At 41.2% G+C, this 22,475-nt stretch overlaps 1 protein-coding gene across 6 annotated transcripts in view; it reads left to right on the forward strand.

The window, feature by feature from the left end:
* The window catches only part of ncoa1.L (nuclear receptor coactivator 1 L homeolog), a 163,179-nt gene that overhangs the window by 26,519 nt on the left and 114,185 nt on the right, over positions 1–22,475 (forward strand). For all 6 annotated transcript variants that reach the window (XM_041563612.1, XM_041563613.1, XM_041563614.1 and 3 more), the window contains exon 2: positions 18,979–19,078. In XM_041563612.1, the coding sequence (XP_041419546.1) occupies positions 18,979–19,078 (100 nt within the window). The remainder of the gene's footprint in view (positions 1–18,978; positions 19,079–22,475) is intronic.

The raw sequence follows: 22,475 nt of genomic DNA on the forward strand, positions 1-22,475 counted from the left end.
TGGGATAGCAGGTATAGTAGGGAGAGATGGTGTCTATAGTAACAGTGGATAATAGTCTCTGGGAAGGGAGTGTGACTGTGGGATAGCAGGTATAGTAGGGAGAGATGGTGTCTATAGTAACAGTGGATAATAGTCTCTGGGAAGGGAGTGTGACTGTGGGATAGCAGGTATAGTAGGGAGAGATGTGTCTATAGTAACAGTGGATAATAGTCTCTGGGAAGGGAGTGTGACTGTGGGATAGCAGGTATAGTAGGGAGAGATGGTGTCTATAGTAACAGTGGATAATAGTCTCTGGGAAGGGAGTGTGACTGTGGGATAACAGGTATAGTAGGGAGAGATGGTGCCTATAGTAACAGTGGATAATAGTCTCTGGGAAGGGAGTATGACTGTGGGATAACAGGTATAGTAGGGAGAGATGGTGCCTATAGTAACAGTGGGATAATAGTCTCTGGGAAGGGAGTGTGACTGTGGGATAGCAGGTATAGTAGGGAGAGATGGTGCCTATAGTAACAGTGGGATAATAGTCTCTGGGAAGGGAGTGTGACTGTGGGATAGCAGGTATAGTAGGGAGAGATGGTGTCTATAGTAACAGTGGATAATAGTCTCTGGGAAGGGAGTGTGACTGTGGGTTAACAGGTATAGTAGGGAGAGATGGTGCCTATAGTAACAGTGGATAATAGTCTCTGGGAAGGGAGTGTGACTGTGGGATAACAGGTATAGTAGGGAGAGATGGTGCCTATAGTAACAGTGGGATAATAGTCTCTGGGAAGGGAGTGTGACTGTGGGATAGCAGGTATAGTAGGGAGAGATGGTGTCTATAGTAACAGTGGATAATAGTCTCTGGGAAGGGAGTGTGACTGTGGGATAGCAGGTATAGTAGGGAGAGATGGTGCCTATAGTAATAGTGGATAATAGTCTCTGGGAAGGGAGTGTGACTGTGGGATAGCAGGTATAGTAGGGAGAGATGGTGCCTATAGTAACAGTGGATAATAGTCTCTGGGAAGGGAGTGTAACTGTGGGATAGCAGGTATAGTAGGGAGAGATGGTGCCTATAGTAACAGTGGATAATAGTCTCTGGGAAGGGAGTGTGACTGTGGGATAGCAGTGTTAGGGAAGCAGGTATAGTAGGGAGAGATGGTGTCTATAGTAACAATGGATAATAGTCTCTGGGAAGGGAGTGTGACTGTGGGATAGCAGGTATAGTAGGGAGAGATGGTGTCTATAGTAACAGTGGGATAATAGTCTCTGGGAAGGGAGTGTGACTGTGGGATAGCAGGTATAGTAGGGAGAGATGGTGTCTATAGTAACAGTGGATAATAGTCTCTGGGAAGGGAGTGTGACTGTGGGATAGCAGGTATAGTAGGGAGAGATGGTGTCTATAGTAACAGTGGATTATAGTCTCTGGGAAGGGAGTGTGACTGTGGGATAGCAGGTATAGTAGGGAGAGATGGTGTCTATAGTAACAGTGGATAATAGTCTCTGGGAAGGGAGTGTGACTGTGGGATAGCAGGTATAGTAGGGAGAGATGGTGTCTATAGTAACAGTGGATAATAGTCTCTGGGAAGGGAGTGTGACTGTGGGATAGCAGGTATAGTAGGGAGAGATGGTGCCTATAGTAACAGTGGGATAATAGTCTCTGGGAAGGGAGTGTGACTGTGGGATAGCAGGTATAGTAGGGAGAGATGGTGTCTATAGTAACAGTGGATAATAGTCTCTGGGAAGGGAGTGTGACTGTGGGATAGCAGGTATAGTAGGGAGAGATGGTGTCTATAGTAACAGTGGATAATAGTCTCTGGGAAGGGAGTGTGACTGTGGGATAGCAGGTATAGTAGGGAGAGATGGTGCCTATAGTAACAGTGGATAATAGTCTCTGGGAAGGGAGTGTGACTGTGGGATAGCAGGTATAGTAGGGAGAGATGGTGCCTATAGTAACAGTGGGATAATAGTCTCTGGGAAGGGAGTGTGACTGTGGGATAGCAGGTATAGTAGGGAGAGATGGTGTATATATATAAATTCGTAACTAAAAAAATAAAAAGCAACTGAAAAGGTTTTGTGTCTGAAAAAACCTGGAGTGTCTGGACAGTAAACAATCCCTTTAATCATGCTGAAAGCACAGGCAGCACAGTGGTATTTTATAACATAACAAAAACTAACATCTGTCAGTGTTACAAAATGCTTGAAATGACACTAATTTATAGGCTTTCCATGAATTTGCTGACGGTGATAAAGGTGATCCCTTGATATTACCATTGCAGGGAGTATTCTTTCATCCCATCGGAATAGTGTTTGTGTGAAGTGACATTTTAGGTTGATGTCCCCTTTAAAAATCTTTCCCTAAAAGCCAAGTTTATTTTGTTGCCTGCAGTGTGTCTTTTGTTGCTGAAGGGTCATCTGAGGCCTGAGTTTATTTATATGTCTAAACAAGAGGGAAGAAGTAGAAGTCTATGGACTTTTGTGGTGGGCCGGGGAGGTAGGGATTTCAGGACAGAACTTTGCTGAGAGAATTCAGTGGCCTAGACTACTCTGTAACCCTCTCAGGCATCTCACTGGGACAGCTCACTCCTCTTTCCACTTCATTAGATGCCTCAGCAAAGGAATCGCTTTCCTATTGTCTTCATTGGAATGAGCCCTGAGTGTGTTAACCCCTTCTACTCCAGGGGGTACTGCAGGTCTGAACTATGGAGAAAAGTGATGAGTGAGAAATACTCATGTATTATAAGGGATAATGTACCCCCTACCGTAAATGATAAGGATATTAGAAGTCACTGAGGGGTTGTTCTGTGACCATATAAAGGCACAAGGCTGCAGGCTGAGTTATACAGAGAACTCTGAGTATTACTCATGTATTATAAGGGATAATGTACCCCCTACTGTAAATGATAAGGATATTAGAAGTCACTGAGGGGTCTGTGACCATATAAAGGCACAAGGCTGCAGGCTGAGTTATACAGGGAACTCTGAGTATCACTCATGTATTATAAGGGATAATGTACCCCCTACTGTAAATGATAAGGATATTAGAAGTCACTGAGGGGTTGTTCTGTGACCATATAAAGGCACAAGGCTGCAGGCTGAGTTATACAGGGAACTCTGAGTATCACTCATGTATTATAAGAGATAATGTACCCCCTACTGTAAATGATAAGGATATTAGAAGTCACTGAGGGGTTGTTCTGTGACCATATAAAGGCACAAGGCTGCAGGCTGAGTTATACAGGGAACTCTGAGTATCACTCATGTATTATAAGGGATAATGTATTCCCTATTGTATATTATAAGGATATTGGAAGTCACTGAGAGTTCTGTGTCCATGGCATTCCAGCAAAAGTCTCTTACACATAAGCTCTTACAGTGGTGTTTATATTTGATGTATATCATTAGTGACACATTACAGCTCTTTTTTTCATCTGTGAAAGGTTTCACTGTAATATTTTAATTAGGAATTTCACAAGGCTGTATAACATAAATAGAAGTAATTTGTTTATCACTAACTGCATACACAGAACCTCTTCAGTCCCTCCCAGAACTATAGACACTAACATAAACCAGCCTGTGTTTGCTGTGTACACTCACTGATAAATACATTTTATTTATATTGTATCGACCTGTTTATGTTCTGGCTGAAACGATTAAATCCATAGAAATGTTCTGATATTAGGAAAACTCCCAGGGTCCATCGTTAAAGAAAAGCAGAAAAAGAAATTCTCTGGGTGCAGTTATACATAATGTACATGTAATAAATGTCTATCAATTCTTTCTCATTTGAAAAAACAAAATTAATTTAGGTTATGCTTTGTAGGGCTTTCAGTCTTATATTATAAATATGGATTATGGATTATCTACAGGGTTCTGACATTTTCATATTTGGCCTCACATCTGATCTACACAGACCTCACGCATTATTGCTAGCCATTTGGCCACTGTATGGCACAAATCTCCATGTGCTTTACTCATATCCCTTTATCTATACTGAAATCACTTACCATCTGACATTATCACTTACTTTTTTTTATGGATTATCACAGAATGGGACAGTAAGCAGAGAGAGAGAAAGAAATCCTGCCGTAGAGCAGGAGTGATGCTAAAAGCTGCCCTGTTGATTGCCTTTTGGCAATAGCTGTATGTACATAGAGTTGGCTGCTACATTAGAGTCGGCATCAGCAGCTTCCACAGCAGTGACTCAATGTATTTATTTAGCTCACACATAGGCTGGTGGTTTGGGGGTAGCAAATATATAGGCAGCCTAGTTTGTGAAGGTGAGAATTTGTCTGATTACAGTACTCGGCATAATAATTGGCAGTCGGCAGAAGCTAGTATGTGTGGCATCCCCCCCTCCTGCTATTTTATACCCACAGACTCAATGGGGTGAGTCAGTAGTATCCAGTAAGTGAGCTTTTACAGACTTACTTAAGTGTTACACCTTGACAGCATAGAATATGCCAGTACTACATCATGACTGCAGGGAACATTAGAATGTTACACCATGACTGCAGGGAACACTAGAATGTTACACCATGACTGCAGGGAACATTAGAATGTTACACCGTAACTGCAGGGAACATAAGAATAGTACACCGTGACTTCAGGGAACATTAGAATGTTACACCGTGACTGCAGGGAACATAAGAATGTTACACAGTGACTGCAGGGAACATAAGAATGTTACACAGTGACTGCAGGGAACATAAGAATGTTACACCGTGACTGCAGGGAACATTAGAATGTTACACCGTGACTTCAGGGAACATTAGAATGTTACACAGTGACTGCAGGGAACATAAGAATGTTACACCGTGACTGCAGGGAACATAAGAATGTTACACCGTGACTGCAGGGAACACTAGAATGTTACACTGTGACTGCAGGGAACATAAGAATGTTACACCGTGACTGCAGGGAACATTAGAATGTTACACAGTGACTGCAGGGAACATAAGAATGTTACACCGTGACTGCAGGGAACATAAGAATGTTACACCATGACTGCAGGGAACACTAGAATGTTACACTGTGACTGCAGGGAACATAAGAATGTTACACCGAGACTGCAGGGAACATTAGAATGTTACACCGTGACTGCAGGGAACATTAGAATGTTACACCGTGACTGCAGGGAACATTAGAATGTTACACCGTGACTGCAGGGAACATTAGAATGTTACACCGTGACTGCAGGGAACATAAGAATGTTACACCGTGACTGCAGGGAACATTAGAATGTTACACCGTGACTGCAGGGAACACTAGAATGTTACACCGTGACTGCAGGGAACATAAGAATGTTACACCATGACTGCAGGGAACATTAGAATGTTACACCGTGACTGCAGGGAACACTAGAATGTTACACCGTGACTGCAGGGAACATAAGAATGTTACACCGTGACTGCAGGGAACATAAGAATGTTACACCGTGACTGCAGGGAACATTAGAATATTACACCGTGACTGCAGGGAACATTAGAATGTTACACCGTGACTGCAGGGAACATAAGAATGTTACACCGTGACTGCAGGGAACATTAGAATGTTACACCGTGACTGCAGGGAACATTAGAATGTTACACCGTGACTGCAGGGAACATAAGAATGTTACACCGTGACTGCAGGGAACATAAGAATGTTACACCGTGACTGCAGGGAACATAAGAATGTTACACACCATAAGAATGTTACACGTGACTGCAGGGAATATAAGAATGTTACACCGTGACTGCAGGGAACATAAGAATGTTACACTGTGACTGCAGGGAACATAAGAATGTTACACCGTGACTGCAGGGAACATAAGAATGTTACACCGTGACTGCAGGGAACATAAGAATGTTACACAGTGACTGCAGGGAATATAAGAATGTTACACCGTGACTGCAGGGAACATAAGAATGTTACACCGTAATTGCAGGGAACATTAGAATGTTACACCGTGACTGCAGGGAACATAAGAATGTTACACCGTGACTGCAGGGAACATTAGAATGTTACAGTGACTGCAGGGACACAGAATGTTACACCGTGACTGCAGGGAACATAAGAATGTTACACCAGGGAACATAAGAATGTTACACCGTGACTGCAGGGAACATAAGAATGTTACACCGTGACTGCAGGGAACATAAGAATGTTACACCGTGACTGCAGAGAACACTAGAATGTTACACCGTGACTGCAGGGAACATAAGAATGTTACACCGTGACTGCAGAGAACACTAGAATGTTATACTGTGACTACAGGGAACACTAGAATGTTAAAACATGACTCTACAATGAAAGATTTTTTTCCTCAGAAATACTCAAAAAGCCTCATTTATCACAACAGTGCATTGTGCAAAGTGCTATTGTAGAATGCAAACTGACATTTTTGTTCACCACAATAGTGGCCTTTTTTTATTGGAATTCCAGCATAATTGTGGCTGTGCTCCAAGTTTCTTCTGCTGTGATTTCTCAAATTGCAACAAAACAAATGCTTTTGCATGTGTATACGTTTTATATATCAGGTGCAATTGGCAACATTTTCAGAGCAGGGGTGAGGCTTTCTACACTTTCATTTCTCGACTGTTTGTGACCCAATCTTTAATAGCAGCAAATGGATCAACCCATTGAGACAATAATATCTGAGATCTTTATTGTCTGCACCCAGAGCCACTACCTCAGTCCTGGTGAAGATACACAGAGTGGATTTCAGCTTTTTTTTTCTTTTTGGATTGTTTGGCTCCAGGCGCAGACACACAACTGAGGACCGGCTGATTATCACTCTGCACTAATACACAGGCCGCAAATCCCCCCCATGTGGCATTAGCCTAAGTGCAGTAGATTATGGAATCTATGGCTGTGCCAAACCATATATTCTACGTTTCTCTTTTATATGCAATTGGGTTAGAAACACATTGCCTAGGAACAAGTTGTGCTGGTTGTGTCTCTTGCAATTGGCACTAAACAGGTTAAAGGGGAAGTACACAGTGTTTATAAGAGGGTTTTATGGTTCTATAAACTTTCAATAAAACATTCTATACGGGCATAGATTATTCTGCACAAGAAGCTAAATTTATATCAGTGCTGTTCTCTGCTCTGACTTCCACTATCTTTCAGAATAAAATTCAAACTATTAACATTCAAAGCAGTTCATAACTCTGCCCCACCCTAAATCTCTGAACTTATGTCTAGATATTCACCAAACAGCTTGTTACACTCCTCTTCTGACCTGCTCCTCAACACCCCTGTGTTCTCTTGAATTCTCTTGAATTCTCTTGAATTCTCTTGAATTCTCTCTTACATTCTGTCCAATATTCTGCCTTTAAAAGATCTCAAAGGAAAAATAAACACTAAAAAGGAATATGGCTCAAATTGGCATATTTTATGTAATTAACTTATTGCACGAGGCTAAAGTTTCAGCTTGTCAATAGCAGCAATGATCCAGGACTTCAAACTTGTCACAGGGGGTCACCATCTTGGAAAGTGTCTGTGACACTCACATGCTCAGTGGGCTCTGATTGGCTGTTGAGAAGCTAAGCTTAGGGCTCGTCACTAATTATCCAGCAGAAAATGAGCTTCCCTGGCTGTAATATAAGCTGATGCTACAGGTTTGCTGATTATTAAATTCTGATGCTAATTGCACTGGTTTCTGTGCTGCCATGTAGTAATTATGTGTATTAATTACTAATCAGCCTTATATTGTGACATTTCTATTCTATGTGTACTGTATATTGTGAGTGGGTCCCTAAGCTCAGTAAGTGACAGCAGCACAGAGCATGTGCAGTGAATCAGCAGAAAAGAAGATGGGGAGCTACTGGGGCATCTTTGGAGACACAGATCTTTACTGCTAAAGGGCTGTGGTTGCCTTGGGCTGGTACAGAAGCTCAAAATATAATGTACAATATACTTCTTTAGTTAGGCTTTAGTTCTCCTTTAAAACACATTTCTTTACAGAAACTCTCCTGCATCTGTCTTGGCATATCTTCAGCATGCACTGAACTCAATGCTCAATGTCTCATGTCTCACCTTGCTGACTTTTGATCTTTCCCATTCCCACACCTTCTTTTAGATTGTAAGCTCTTTTGGGCAGGGCCCTCCTCGCCTCTTGTTTTAGTATTTGTTGCTTTCTATGTAGATCTGTATGTTCAGCGTATACACCCATTTGTTGTACAGCTCTGCGGAATATGACGGTGCTTTATAACTACACACTGTATAATCATAATAATGATATGTTGATTCTGATAATGATGAGAAATGGAAAAAAACAAATAATAATAGCCTAATAACACCTTTGAGTTAACTGTTAGTATGTAGAGAGTGATATTCTGATATTTGCAATTGGTTTTCATTTTTTTATTATTTGCGTTTTTTGAGTTATTTAGGTTTTTATTCAGCAGCTCTCCAGTTTGTAATTTCAGCCATCTGGTTGCTAGGGACCAAATCACCCTAGCAACCATTCACTGATTTGAATAAGAGACTGGAATATAATTAGGAGAGGCCTGAATAGAAGGATCAGTAATAAAAAGTAGCAATAACAATACATTTGTAGCCTTACAGAGCATTTGCTTTTTACATGGGATCAGTGACCCCCATTTGAAGCTGGAAAGAGTCAGAAGAAAAGGCATATAATTCAAAATTGTTATAGAATTTGTATAACATACCAAACGTTAACTTAAAGGTGAACCACCCTTTAATAACAAACTATGGATCGGCTGTTAGTTCTGGCAACAACCCCACACACACACAGATGAGAAGTTTTATAAACTGACTGGTTACACCCCTCCTGTGATTGACTGTTTTCTAAATCCCATCCCTTTCCTCCCATGTGATATGCTGCTTTCTCAGTGAGAAATAAAGTCACATGACCTGTAGCGGTCACATGGCTCAAAGGCTGCTTTTTAGTATTCAAAAAACTGAGTGTAATGTATATACAGTATTTAAATATGAATGAATCTATGCATGCTCCTGCACGGAGGTGTAACTAGAGAGCAAATAGACCCTGCAGGGGGGCCCGGGAATATAGGGGGTTCTAATTAATGTGCAATTGTATTATATATTGTTGGAATAGGCCTAATTATCAATATTTGGGGTCCCTAAATTGAACTTGCTGTGGGGCCCAGTACATAACCCCCAACAATGGAAAAATTAAAAGAGGGACAACCCCTTTTGGCCACGCCCATTTTATGTCCACATCCCCTAATTACCACGTCCATTTTACAAAAATTGGCAGGTTATGAAAGTCTGAACAAATTTCTGGGCATTTTAATGCAATATGTTCTAACAGTTTTGCCAATGAAAGTGAAATTGTCCTTAAACTGCTAGTCTCAGTTCTCCCAAGAGACCTGCTTATCTTAAATAGTATCATTGCTTATCTTAAATTGTTACAAATGTATTAAAGTGCAGCCTCTGAGTGTTCTGGGCTCTCTGCCGAAAAAAGCCTCTTCTTTTAATTAAGTTTCAGAAACTTTGTATCTCTTTCTGGCGTCAGTGCAGGAGATCAGAGAGAAACATTTCAGTAAGAAACACGGGACTGCGGAGCTGTCAAAATCGGGACTGTCCTGCAGAAAACATGCAAGTGACATATAGTTACACCACTGCTCCTGCGAGTGGCTGTATGAGTGGGAAGTGGAGGTGCCACAGTGCTTCATTCCAAGATTTCCACTGGAATTCCAATCTGTAATTTGTCAGTATATTGACTTTATAGCCAAAAGCTGCCAGATACTTGAATTAGCTTGGAGCCTTCCATACAGCAGAGGGTTAAACAGCAGTAAGACACAGACCATTCAGAAATATCATTGTCAGAACTTGGCCCCGGGCTATTGGAAAGGATTTTAGCTGGCCATTGTGTAAGTTCGGCTTCCTTCCTGTCGTGCCTCTGTTGGCCACTGAATTCTGCTTTGTGGGCATCTTACATAACTTGTGCCAGATAAAGTCACATTTTCTGTTGTGCAACAATCATCTTGGTTTGTTATGGGACCTTCCACAATGACAATCAGTTGTGACTCACTAAACACTTGTGGTTATCAGTTTAGTTTCTAAATGAAGCTGCAATTTCATATGAAAGGTGGAGTAAGGGGTCAAGCTTGATCCAGTTCAGTAACTCGTGCCAATCAGTTGGGTATTTATTTTCATTTTAATTGCTGGTTGGTCAAGCAAAATGTACCCACGTATTATATGTGTCTTATGGGGGGCAGCTAGCCTGGGCCCCATCACTGTGTATGGAGAGGGAAAGAGGGACAATAAACAGTTTCTAGTGGGTCGCAAAGATTTAATATTATGTTTCTCTGGAAAATACCCAATTGTAGATAAGTGTTTATAGTAAGGCAAGATGATGGCAGAGATAGGGGTTGTATCTGTGCAATATATGTATAGTAAGACAAAGTGATGTTAGGGATAGGGGGGTTATAATAGAAGAAGCATTCAGTGCTGAGTGCAATACAAGTTGGGGTTAATTTACCCAAAAAGAAGGGGGGGTCCAGGTGCTCAAGCCCCAGACCTTCAGCTCGGGGAAGCAAATAATGCAAATCATTAATGAAGGGCTGGCACATACCGGACCACACTCCTTAAATAGATGTAGTAAAAAAGTATTTACTTAAGCAAAAAACATCACAACAAAGCCTTACGCGTTTCGTGCCTTAGGGGCACTTAGTCATAGGCTGAATAAACACTAGAACATGTAGTCATATTTGAATGAAAAATGACCAATCACAAGCACGTATTTAGCCACCAATCCAGGGGGTAGTAATTGGAGATGGACCAATCAAAAACATTTCAAGAAAGGCCAATCCACAACATCATTACAAAATAGGTATATCCATCAATAATTTTTTACATAGACTTTCAAGTACAAAAGTTAAAAAACATAGTTTTTTGCAAAACAAATAAAGCAGTTAAATAGCATACATATAGTTTAATTTAAACTGGGTGACAAAGTTCAGATATTAAGTTAGTATTTAGAGTAAATGTTTGGTTTCTATATAATTCTTATTCTTTATTAGACAAAGCAGGAAACATTGTATTCCAGGTTCATGCTAAGTGGCTGTCTGGTCTCCAAAAAGAATATCCACTTTGCTTCTTGTTTTAGAAGTTTGTCTAAAGTGCTCCCACCTCTAAGGGTAAGGCCAGACGAGGCGATTCGGGGAGATTTTGTCGCCTGGTGACTTATCGCCACGTCTTTTGCGCGACTATCTCCCCGAACTGCCTCAGCGTTTTTCCCCCATAGGCTACAGCGCAAAATCGCCTGAACACGTGGCGATGCGTTTTCAATAGTCGCCCAAAATTGCCTCAGTGATATGTGTGGCTTGTTTGTCCAACATATTGTTGGAGGCATTTTTTGCACTTAATGAGATATACAATATTTTCAGAATTACAATTAATGTATTGTCTACTATTATATGTTTTATTGAAGACAAAAAGGTGGTAGCTCTTTTAAGTTACATGTGATACACCTACGAGCGCCACATTTATGCATCCCCTTTGTGTTCATCCAAGGGGCAGATTTATCAAGGGTCGAAGTGAATTAGAGGGAATTTTTGAAGTTAAAAAATTCTAAATTCAAAGTAATTTTCTAGATACTTCGACCATCGAATAGGATACTGCGACTTCGACTTCGAATTCATTTCGAAGTAAAATAGTTCGAATATTCGACCATTCGATAATCGAAGTACTGTCTCTTTAAAAAAAAACTTCTAGAGCAGTTTTCTACGTTTTTTGAAGTCGAAGAAAAATCGTTCGATCGATCGCTGAAATCCTTCGAATCGTTCGATTCGAGGGATTTAATTGTTCAATCGAACGATTTTACTTCGACCGCAAATGGCCAAATTCGATGCAAAGAAACTTCGACTTCGATATTCGAAGTCGAAGTAATTTAATTCGATGGTCAAATTTCGAAGTATTTTCAAATTTGAAATTCGACCCTTGATAAATCTGCCCCTAAGTGTTATGAGTAGATTCAGAGCTCTGTATAAGGCTTGGGGATAACAGATCTGCAATATTTTTGGAGCGTCTGGAGACAAAACGACATTTTGATCCTAAAATTGTGTCTAATGTCGGGTCTGTGTGAATAATGGCTAAATGTTTGTTAATAACGTATCTGATTTGTTTCAATTGGGCGCTATAAGTCAGGACACAGGACAACGTTTCAAAATTATTATTCTTTTTTATGTTGGATAGGGACTCATACTGAGGGAAATTGTATACAGGTATGGGATCCATTATACAGAAACTAGTGATGGGCGAATTTATTTTGTTTCACGGATTTTCTAAGAGTTTTGCAAAAAAGCAAAACGGGACAGATTAACCCATCTCTACCGGAAACCCATTATCCAGAATGCTCCCATAGACTCCATTTTATCCAAATAATCCACATTTTTAAAAATGATTCCCTTTTTCTGTGTAATAATAAAACAGTAACTTGTACTTGATCCCAACTAAGATATAATTAATCCTTATTGGAGGCAAAACCAGCCAATTGGGTCAGTGGAGTTACTAAATACTACTGGGACCCACAGCAAATTATTTTTCAGGCCTCCAAAATGTCTAGAAGTTGACCTGTTTTACCAATATTTATTGGAATTGTATATGAATTAGGTCCTCATGGGGCCCCTATACCTCCGCAGGGTCTGCTTTCTCTGTAGTTACTCCTGTGTATTGGGTTTATTAATGTTTACATGATTTTCTAGTAGACATAGTATGAAGATCCAAATTACAGAAAGATCCATTTGAGCATTCTGGATAACAGGTCCCATACCTGTATAGCAATGCAGATTGTGCTATGAAGTAGGGATGCACCGAATACAGGATTCGGTTCGGGATTAGGACAGAATTCGGCCTTTTTCAGCGGGATTTGGATTCGGCCGAATCCTTCTGCCCGGCTTAACCGAATCCGAATCCTTATTTGCAAACAAAACAAGGAAGTAAAAAATGTTTTCCCACTCCTAATTTGGATTCGGTTCGGTATTTGGCCGAATCTTTCACAAAGGATTCACGTGTTCCGCCGAATCCAAAATAGTGGATTCGGTGCATCTCTACTATGAAGTTATTGCAGAGAAAGGGAGTAATATACAGACCTGGGGTATGAGTGCATGTGTGACCAATAATGTATCACGTTGTGTTTGTGTCGCCAAAAAAAAAAAAATCTCTTATGTGTGCCACGGCCTTAGCAATATCTTATTTCACCCTCCAGCTTCCTAAACTGGTTAATGAATTATAATACCACCCCTTATCTTTTCCTATCTGCTTCTGAATAACCCTCAGAGAACTGGCCTAGTGAGTGTAGCAGATCACCTACTGTATACTGTATACTCGAGTATAAGCCGATTTTTTTAGCCCCCAAAATATGCTGAAAAACTGTACCTCAGTTTATACTCGGGTCAAGCGCAAAAACGGTCGCCGGCGTCTAAGAATAGTCACCGGCGTCCAAGAATGGTCGCCGGCATCCTAAAACGAGACGCCATCACCTCCAATGGGAGCAGAAACCCTCAATTTTTTATTGAAACTTACCAGAAGCTGCTGCATTTCTCACCCTAGGCTTATACACGAGTCAATAAGCTTTCCCAGTTTTTGGAGGTAAAATTAGGTACCTCGGCTTATACTCGGGACGGCTTATACTCGAGTATATACGGTATATAGTTTTGCAGAACATTTGGCTGATGATTTCTGGCTGGGGTGGGATATGGTGTGAATGAGAGAGATAGTGTTCTGATATTATCTGATATTATCTACATATACCACCTCCGCTATATATCACAACACTTTCAAGCCAGGTATCACTATGGCACCAATTAGACCTCTGTTTTTATTATAGTTTTCCCACAAACTGGCGACACTGTATGAATAGAGGCAGAACATTAGGTTTGGAGTGTGTTTCCCAAGATAAAGGGAATTTAATAGAGAGAGGAGTCGGGGTATAAGATCAGTGCATTGGGGGCCGCTCGCTGTATCCCTGGTAATTAGTTTTTTCCTATTGAGGACAAAGGAGTTTCTAGCTCTACTATTGCTCAAAGGGAAGAGTATGTGGCTTTCTTTCACTTGCTTCTGGGATATAATAGAACAATGAGACCAGCTCTAAGTAATAACTGAATAACCGGCATCTTTTCATTGTGATCCTCTCCTTGCATTGGCTTTTCAATAGAGATACAGCTGGATTTCTGATGGATTGTGGGAGTCTGTTGGGGGAAAGAATCTCAATACACCTGCGCAGGCAATTGAATAGATCCACATCCGTGTAGTAACTTATAGTTACAGCCCTAAAACCCGACAATCCCAGGCAAAGTATAGCACTGAACCAATCCTGAGATTATATAGAACGCTGAGTTTGTTTTGAAATAAGTTGATTTTATGGCCTGTGTTTGTGTGACCTATGCAAACTGGGCAGATTTACAATTCTTCTTCCACACATCTTAAATCAGCACTTTTGGGTCTGTAATGGTCCTGCTTAAAGGAGAACTAAACCCTAAAAATGAATATGGCAAAAAATGTCATATTTTATATAGTGAACTTATTGCACGAGGCTAAAGTTTGAGCTTGTCAATAGCAGCAATGATCCAGGACTTCAAACTTGTCACAGGGGGTCACCATCTTGGAAAGTGTCTGTGACACTCACATGCTCAGTGGGCTCTGATTGGCTGTTGAGAAGCTAAGCTTAGGGCTCGTCACTAATTATCCAGCAGCAGAAAATGAGCTTCCCTGGCTGTAATATAAGCTGATGCTACAGGTTTGCTGATTATTCAATTCTGATGCTAATTGCACTGGTTTCTGTGCTGCCATGTAGTAATTATGTGTATTAATTACTAATCAGCCTTATATTGTGACATTTCTATTCTATGTGTACTGTATATTGTGAGTGGCTCCCTATGCTCAGTAAGTGACAGCAGCACAGAGCATGTGCAGTGAATCAGCAGAAAAGAAGATGGGGAGCTACTGGGGCATCTTTGGAGACACAGATCTTTACTGCTAAAGGGTTGTGGTTGCCTTGGGCTGGTACAGAAGCACCTTATTTCTAGCTACTTCTTTAGTTAAGCTTTAGTTCCCCTTTAAATTTTACTGGTGTGATTCAGTTTGGCTGGAGAGAGATTGCAAGCTATGTCCTAATTTCTCTAATAATTGCTCTGATACAGTTAACTAGTGATGACTTTATAGGATAATATTAATGGGCTACACCAAGCAGAGCTGTCTTTAAGGATCTTTCATGCAGACATTTAAATGTGTGTCCATTCAGATACATCAGTGCTGGAAGTGATGCTGCTTTTTTGTAGCACTAAAACGATGTATTTTATATACTGGTGACTCTCTGGGTGCACCTCCTGTCAGTGGACAGAGAAAGGCGACTAGTGATGGGCGAATCTGTGAAAAATTCACAAAACACATTGCAGTTAATCGGCGGCAGAATTATTGACGCACAACTTTTTTTGTCCAAATGCATGAAAATCAATGGGCGCCAAAATAATTTGGACTTGCGACACAACTTTTTTGTCACAGTGAATTTTTTCGCGAAAAGTGGAAATTCGCCGCAAATCCATGCCGGCCAAATAAATTCACCCATCACTAAGAAAGACAAGTGATCAGACCGGGAAGTTTGATTTTTTATCCTATACCACATGCTCTGCTCTGTCTTGTAATACAAGGTTGAGGTCATTGTGTGTAATGTATTACAGGTATGGAACTTGTTATCCAGAACTTGGGGTTTTCCGGATTATAAATCTTTCTGTTATTTGGATCTTCATACCTTAAGTCTGCTAGAAAATCATGTAAACATTAAATAAAGCCAATAGGCTGGTTTTGCCTCCAATAAGGATTAATTATATCTTAGTTGGGATCAAGTACAAGCTACTGTTTTATTATTACACAGAAAAAGGAAATCATTTTTAAAAAGTTGGATTATTTGATAATAATGGAGTCTATAGGAGAAGGAATTCCGTAATTCTTAGCTTTCTGGATAACGGGTTTCTGGATAATGGATCCCATACCTGTACTGAAGCCGATGTATGCTTTATATTGCTGGGGCCTCCGTTCAGCCGCAGGGGAGCGCAGGAGTTGACACAGTCAATTATTTTGAAGGGGGCTGTACACACACACAGACACAGGTGCAATGCAACATGCTGCGTCCCAACCTGTGTTTGGCGATTACATGCGTCTGTGTGAGTACAGCCCCCTTCACAATAATTGACTACGTCTACTCCTGCGCTCCCCTGCGGCTGAACGGAAGAAAGTGCAACGCAGGGGAGTGCAGGCAAAAACGGCCGTGTGTAAGGGCTCTTACTGATGAGCGGTTGACGCTGCGCTCCCCTGCGTTCCGTTTTTCTGCGTTCAGCCGCAGGGGAGCGAAGGAATAGACGCATTTAGGTTTTTTCAATGGGGCTGTACTCACACAGGCGCATGTAGGCGCTGAACGCAGGAAAAATGCAGCATGTTGCGTCTCAACCTGCGTTCAGGTACTCACACGGGCGCGTTTAGGCGACTAACGCAGGAAAAATGCCGCATGTTGCGTCTTAACCTGCGTTCAGCGCCTACACGCGCCTGTGTAGCAGCGTCAACCGCTCGTCAGTAAGAGCCCTAAGAGCCCTTAATAATATCCTCGTTCATATGAATTTTAATTGGAGCCATATACCCAACGAATACTGGAACAGCAGATTGTCAGCTCTTTACACCATCCTTTAACTGCTGGTTTGGAGAATAACTGCAGCACCAACTTTATAGAACTATTTTGCACTCATAGAAGTGGCTAATAAAAGCTAGCAGCAAACTAGGTCATGAGTAAGAATGAGAGGCATTAAATTTAGGGTGCAGCAGACAGATAAGGGGCAATATAAAACACAACATGGGCTCCTATTGATTCCAACCCATTAGCCGACTGTGCATAGAAACTTGCCTCTAACATCTCCCATGACACCCAGAACATATTTACTTCCTTGTCTCTGACTTTCTTCCCTCTTAACCCTCTCACTGGAGGGAGGAACCCTGTGGTGAACTGCTAGCTCCTCTGGCAAGAAATGGGTAGAGCTCACACTCTAATTACGGGGAGATCCTGCTGGTGGAAATGAAAGGAGCTGTGCATATAAAGTGCTGTAATGATCACACAGCGGGACCCAAGACCTAGATTCTTGGATCATCAGTTATAATAAACACCAGCTATCTGCCAGCTTCTTGACTTTATCCCCTTCATTTGTGTTAACCTGTGGCACCTCAATCCCTTTCTAGTTCAACTTGCAGAACACGGTCAATAGTGATGACAGCTACTTTCCTTTAAAACTAGATTTAAAGGGGTTGTTCATCCTTGAGTTAACTTTCAGTACGATGTAGAGACTGATATTCTGAGACAATTTGCAATTGTTTTTCATTTTTTATTATTTCAGGTTGTTGAGTTATTTATCTTTTTATTCAGCAGCTCTCCAGTTAGAAATTGCAGTAATTGTATTGCTAGGGTCCAAATTACCCTAGCAACCTTGCATTAAATTGATAAGAGACTGGACTTTGAAGAGAAGAGGGACTGAATAGAAAGATGAGTATTAAAAAGTAGCAATGAAAATAAATTTGTAGCTGTACAGCTAGATGGGGTCAGTGACTCCCATTTGAAAGCTAGAAAGTATAAGATAAAGGTGGGATATAAAAAAAAAAAAAACAATAAAAAATAAATAATGGAGACCAAATGGAAAGTTGCTTAGAATGAGCTATTCTATAACATACTAAAAGTTAACTTAAAAGTTAACCACCTTGCTTCAGTCAGCTCTGACTTCTGTGTCTCCCTGCGACCCTTGCACTTAAAGGGCAAGTAAAATAAACATTTGCCTAATAAAAAAAACCATAATTCTAAGCAACTTTGCAATTTATAACTTTTCTATGGTTTTTAAGTTATTTGTATATGTACTGAAAGCAGTGTGTGTCCCCTTCTATTCTCTGCACTGGCGGTTCAGACTGTTGATACAATGTAAGACGAGGCAGCTGATTAAAAGACCTGTCTTTGCTGCTGGCGAAATACGACTTTTGCAGCATTTATAAAGTAGCAACCAGGAATTAAGCAAATGCTGCTTTCAATAGCAAATGTTTTTACAAAAAACTGAATTTTTTTCAGTTGCTTAGAAATATGTTTTATTTTATTAGGCAAGTTTTTATTATGGGGATGACTTACCCTAACCCTAATAAACCACAAACTGCTGTAGTTATTCAGTCTGTAAATGGTATATATGTGTGGTTTCAAGATCCTGATTAAGGGCTCTTACACACGGGCAGTTTTACCTGCACTCCCCATGCATTGCGCTTTCTTCCGTTCAGCCGCGGGGGAGCACAGGAGTAGACGCACTCAATTATTGTCAAGGGGGCTGTACTCACACAGACGCATGTAAGCGTCGATCGCAGGTGAAATGCAACATGCTGTTTCCCACCTGCATTTGGCGCTTACATGCGTCTGTGTGAGTACAGCCCCCTTGACAATAATTGAGTGCCTCTAATCCTGCGCTCCCCTGCGGCTGAACGGAAGAAAGCGCAACACAGGGGAACGCAGGTAAAACTGCTTGTGTGTAAGAGCCCTTACTGACAAGCGGTTGTAGCTGCGCTCCCCTGCATTCCGTTTTTCTGCGTTCAGCCGCAGGGGAGTGCAGGACGCATTAGGTTTTTTTCAATGGAGCTGCACTCACACAGGCGCGTGTAGGCGCCGAACGCAGGAAAAATGCAGCATGTTGCGTCTCAACCTGTGTTCGGCGCCTACAAGCGCCTGTGTGAGTACAGCCCCATTGGAAAAAACGTAATGTGTTTATTTCTGTGCTCCCCTGCGGCTGAACGCAGAAAAACGGAATGCAGGGGAGCGCAGCTTCAACTGCTCGTCAGTAAGAGCCCTTAAGCTTGTTCTTTGATTGATTGATTGATTGATTGATTGATTGCTAAATGAACATATCATTTTGCTAAATTACTAGCACGTTTGTACAGTAAATTTGATTTCTGTTCTGACACTCTAAACACACACATGGCCTTAATCTGCCGATTTCCTTACACGCAAATTTCTTCTTTTTGTAGGTGTGAAAGAGCTGAAAATGAGTGGCCTTGGGGACAGTTGCGCAGATCCTGCGAGCCAGGAGCGCAAGAGGAAAGCCTTGCCATGCGACCCAGCACAGAGGTAAGAAAGAGTCTTTGTCTGTAGCAATGGATGCAATTCAACAGGGCTCATTTACTAACACTGGTCAATTTGTAAACTATCCTAGAACAACCAGACGCTTTCATCATCTTACTAGTGGGCTGGTCAAAGCTTACGGCTGATTGGTTGCTGCACAATAACCCAGGCTCAGTAAATGAGTGCCATTGTTTTGGTACTATACTTGTCACCCTCCAACTGTTGATTATAATTTATGTCTCTGGTATTAACCCATTTTAAAATATTAGCTGGTTGCTAGGGTCCAATTCATCATAGCAACCCGGAAGTGATTAGCATACAGTACTGTAATATAATAATAAAAACAGTAACAATCCATCCTTAGAATTAATCTATTTTATTCCCTTTCCACATACACAAATCTCTGTACATCTCACACATTATCACGTCTATATACTCTATCTACCTCTATCTATGCCAGCTGCTTTGTGCCCTGATCTGCCAGTCTGAGGGTCTCTGGATGACGCTATTAAGTAAGAAAAATGGATCTGTTCCCTCGCATGGCATGAGAATTGTCACAGTAACAAATCTTCTTCTTTAGTTCCTTTATCTCCCATGTTCACTCTCACTGCATTTAACTTATAGAGGAGAAATGATTCAGTCTGGTCCTGAGAATGGTTTAATTTCTCCAAATATGACATTTTGTTACTATTTACTATTATTTACTAGCTCGTGGCTATGGATTCAGTAAAAAAGTTCAATGATCTGGCATTCCTAATCCAAGTGCACGGGCAATGAGGATAAAGGGTCATTATCAATTGTTTATGTTAAGCAATGGAAAAATAATTATTCATTTAAAGGGGACCCGTCACCTACACATAAAAAGCTGTATAATGATAGTACTTTGGAAATTAAACATGGAGCCCAAATTCTTTTTACTATTAGGACTGCTGCTTCCATTGGGAAGATAGGATCTGTGCAGCCACTGGGACAGAATGTTCTGTTATACAGATAGCTAGAATCTCAGCTGCCATAAAGCAGGACAGGACTGCTGCTTACAATGGGGATCAGATAGGATCTGTGCAGTCACTGGGACAGAATGTTCTGTTATACAGATAGCTAGAATCTCAGCTGCCATAAAGCAGGACAGGACTGCTGCTTACAATGGGGATCAGATAGGATCTGTGCAGCCACTGGGACAGAATGTTCTGTTATACAGATAGCTAGAATCTCAGCTGCCATAAAGCAGGGCAGGACTGCTGCTTACAATGGGGATCAGATAGGATCTGTGCAGCCACTGGGACAGAATGTTCTGTTATACAGATAGCTAGAATCTCAGCTGCCATAAAGCAAGACAGGACTGCTGCTTACAATGGGGATCAGATAGGATCTGTGCAGCCACTGGGACAGAATGTTCTGTTATACAGATAGCTAGAATCTCAGCTGCCATAAAGCAGGGCAGGACTGCTGCTTACAATGGGGATCAGATAGGATCTGTGCAGCCACTGGGACAGAATGTTCTGTTATACAGATAGCTAGAATCTCAGCTGCCATAAAGCAGGACAGGACTGCTGCTTACAATGGGGATCAGATAGGATCTGTGCAGTCACTGCTTCAGCCTTTTAGACTTAGTCCCCAGCTCTTGTACTATATGAGGTTAGGACACTGCACTGTTTCCCTGAAGCTGAGAAACACGGCATCAGAATTGCATAAAGTGCTGTCCCTGATGAGCGATGAGTGAGTGGAAGTGGGTCACTAGTGGAGATACAGTAATTCACAATCAGTTCTGATTTTACTGATACGGGAAACACAAGGCGTCTGCCTCTCATCCCCTGTGTATTCAGCAGCCAACCTGTCCCGGCAATTAGCAAAGGCCTGGAAACTCAGCAGCCTGAAAGTCTATTGGCATTAATGCTCTTGCCTGTACCTGGCCCCAATACAATTACCCGACCCTGCCTGATAATGAGCGCAGTCAGCACACAAGTCATTAAGGGATCTTTCAGAGGTCAGTGCTCTCTCATCCTATTCTTTGGCACCACATGGGATACAATGAGCTCTGATCTCCCCAACCTTCATATAAATGTCAATCACAAGAGTGTCAATCTGTTATAAATATTGCATTGTAGAATTATGTCTAAGAATTAGGTCGATTTTATTATATTCTTTTCTTTCCATTCAAAGTGGATTTTATGTGTATGGACCTTTCATGGTTGTCTTTACTGGTTCCACCCAGAATAGAAATCTGAGTAGTATGGGATCTGTTATCCGGAACCCGGTTATCCAGAAAGTTCCAAGCTAAGGAAAGGCCGTCTCCCATAGACTCTTACTTTATCCAAATAATCCAATTTCCTTTTTCTGTGTAATAATAAAACAGTAACTTGTACTTGATCCCAACTAAGATATAATTAATCCTTATTGGAAGCAAACCCAGCCTGTTGGCTTTATTTCATGTTTATATGATTTTCTAGCAGATTTAAGGTATGAAGATCCAAATTACAGAAAGATCTGTCATCTGGAAAACCCCAGGTCCCAAGCATTCTGGATAAAGGGTCCCATACCTGTATCTAGTTAAATGCAACTGTAGCTTTGCTGTGGGCAGTTACCTCTGTTTACCCCTATCTACAGCCCCTGTTCCCACAGCCAAAAGTTGTGGGTGATTCGTTTGCACTTGGGTTGTGGTTAAAGGATAAGTAAACCTTTAAAATGAGTAAATGTAAAATTGATGAGGCGGCCATTGTAAGCACCTTTGCAATGTACATTCATTATTTTATTTATTTTTAATTCCAATATATTAGGGTACATGTACTGTTAATATGAATGAAATTTGTTACACCTGCTGGTCATTTTCCCACCAGTCTGACCAGCAAGTAGTCGAGGAAGTTGTCGGGAGAAAGAAAGAGGCTGATGTTCTTCTGCTTAGGAAAGATGTGAGAAAGGTTTCTAATTTTATTCCTAAGCAGAAAAACATCAGCCTCTTTCTTTCTCCTGACAACTTCCTTGACTACTTGCTGGTCAGACTGGTGGGAAACTGACCAGCAGGTGGCGCTGTTGTAACAAAATTCATTCATATTAACAGTACATGTATCCCTTAATATCAGAGGTTGATCATTAATAAGGGCCTCCTGGAGCCCCCCTGCAGCCACAGGGTCTGCTTCCTTTGTAATTGTGCCCCTGTATTTGTGCATTTCTGCCCTGATATTTCTGACCCCGTGTGAATCTGTACAGTAAATCATCTGGCTTCTACATCTGAGCACAGACAAACAAAAGCTGCTTTGTTACAATTTCTAATTAATATATATCAAAAGCGGCTTAAAATGATATATTTTCTTTCACAAAGCAAAAATAAATGGTGGCGTTCCATTTTAAACGAGATGGTTAATTAAAAAACGTTGATTGCATAGTTTCCACTGTACACAACATACTG

This window comes from Xenopus laevis, chromosome 5L (genome assembly GCF_017654675.1).
Source record: "Xenopus laevis strain J_2021 chromosome 5L, Xenopus_laevis_v10.1, whole genome shotgun sequence".
Classification (NCBI taxonomy): Eukaryota; Metazoa; Chordata; class Amphibia; order Anura; family Pipidae; genus Xenopus; species Xenopus laevis.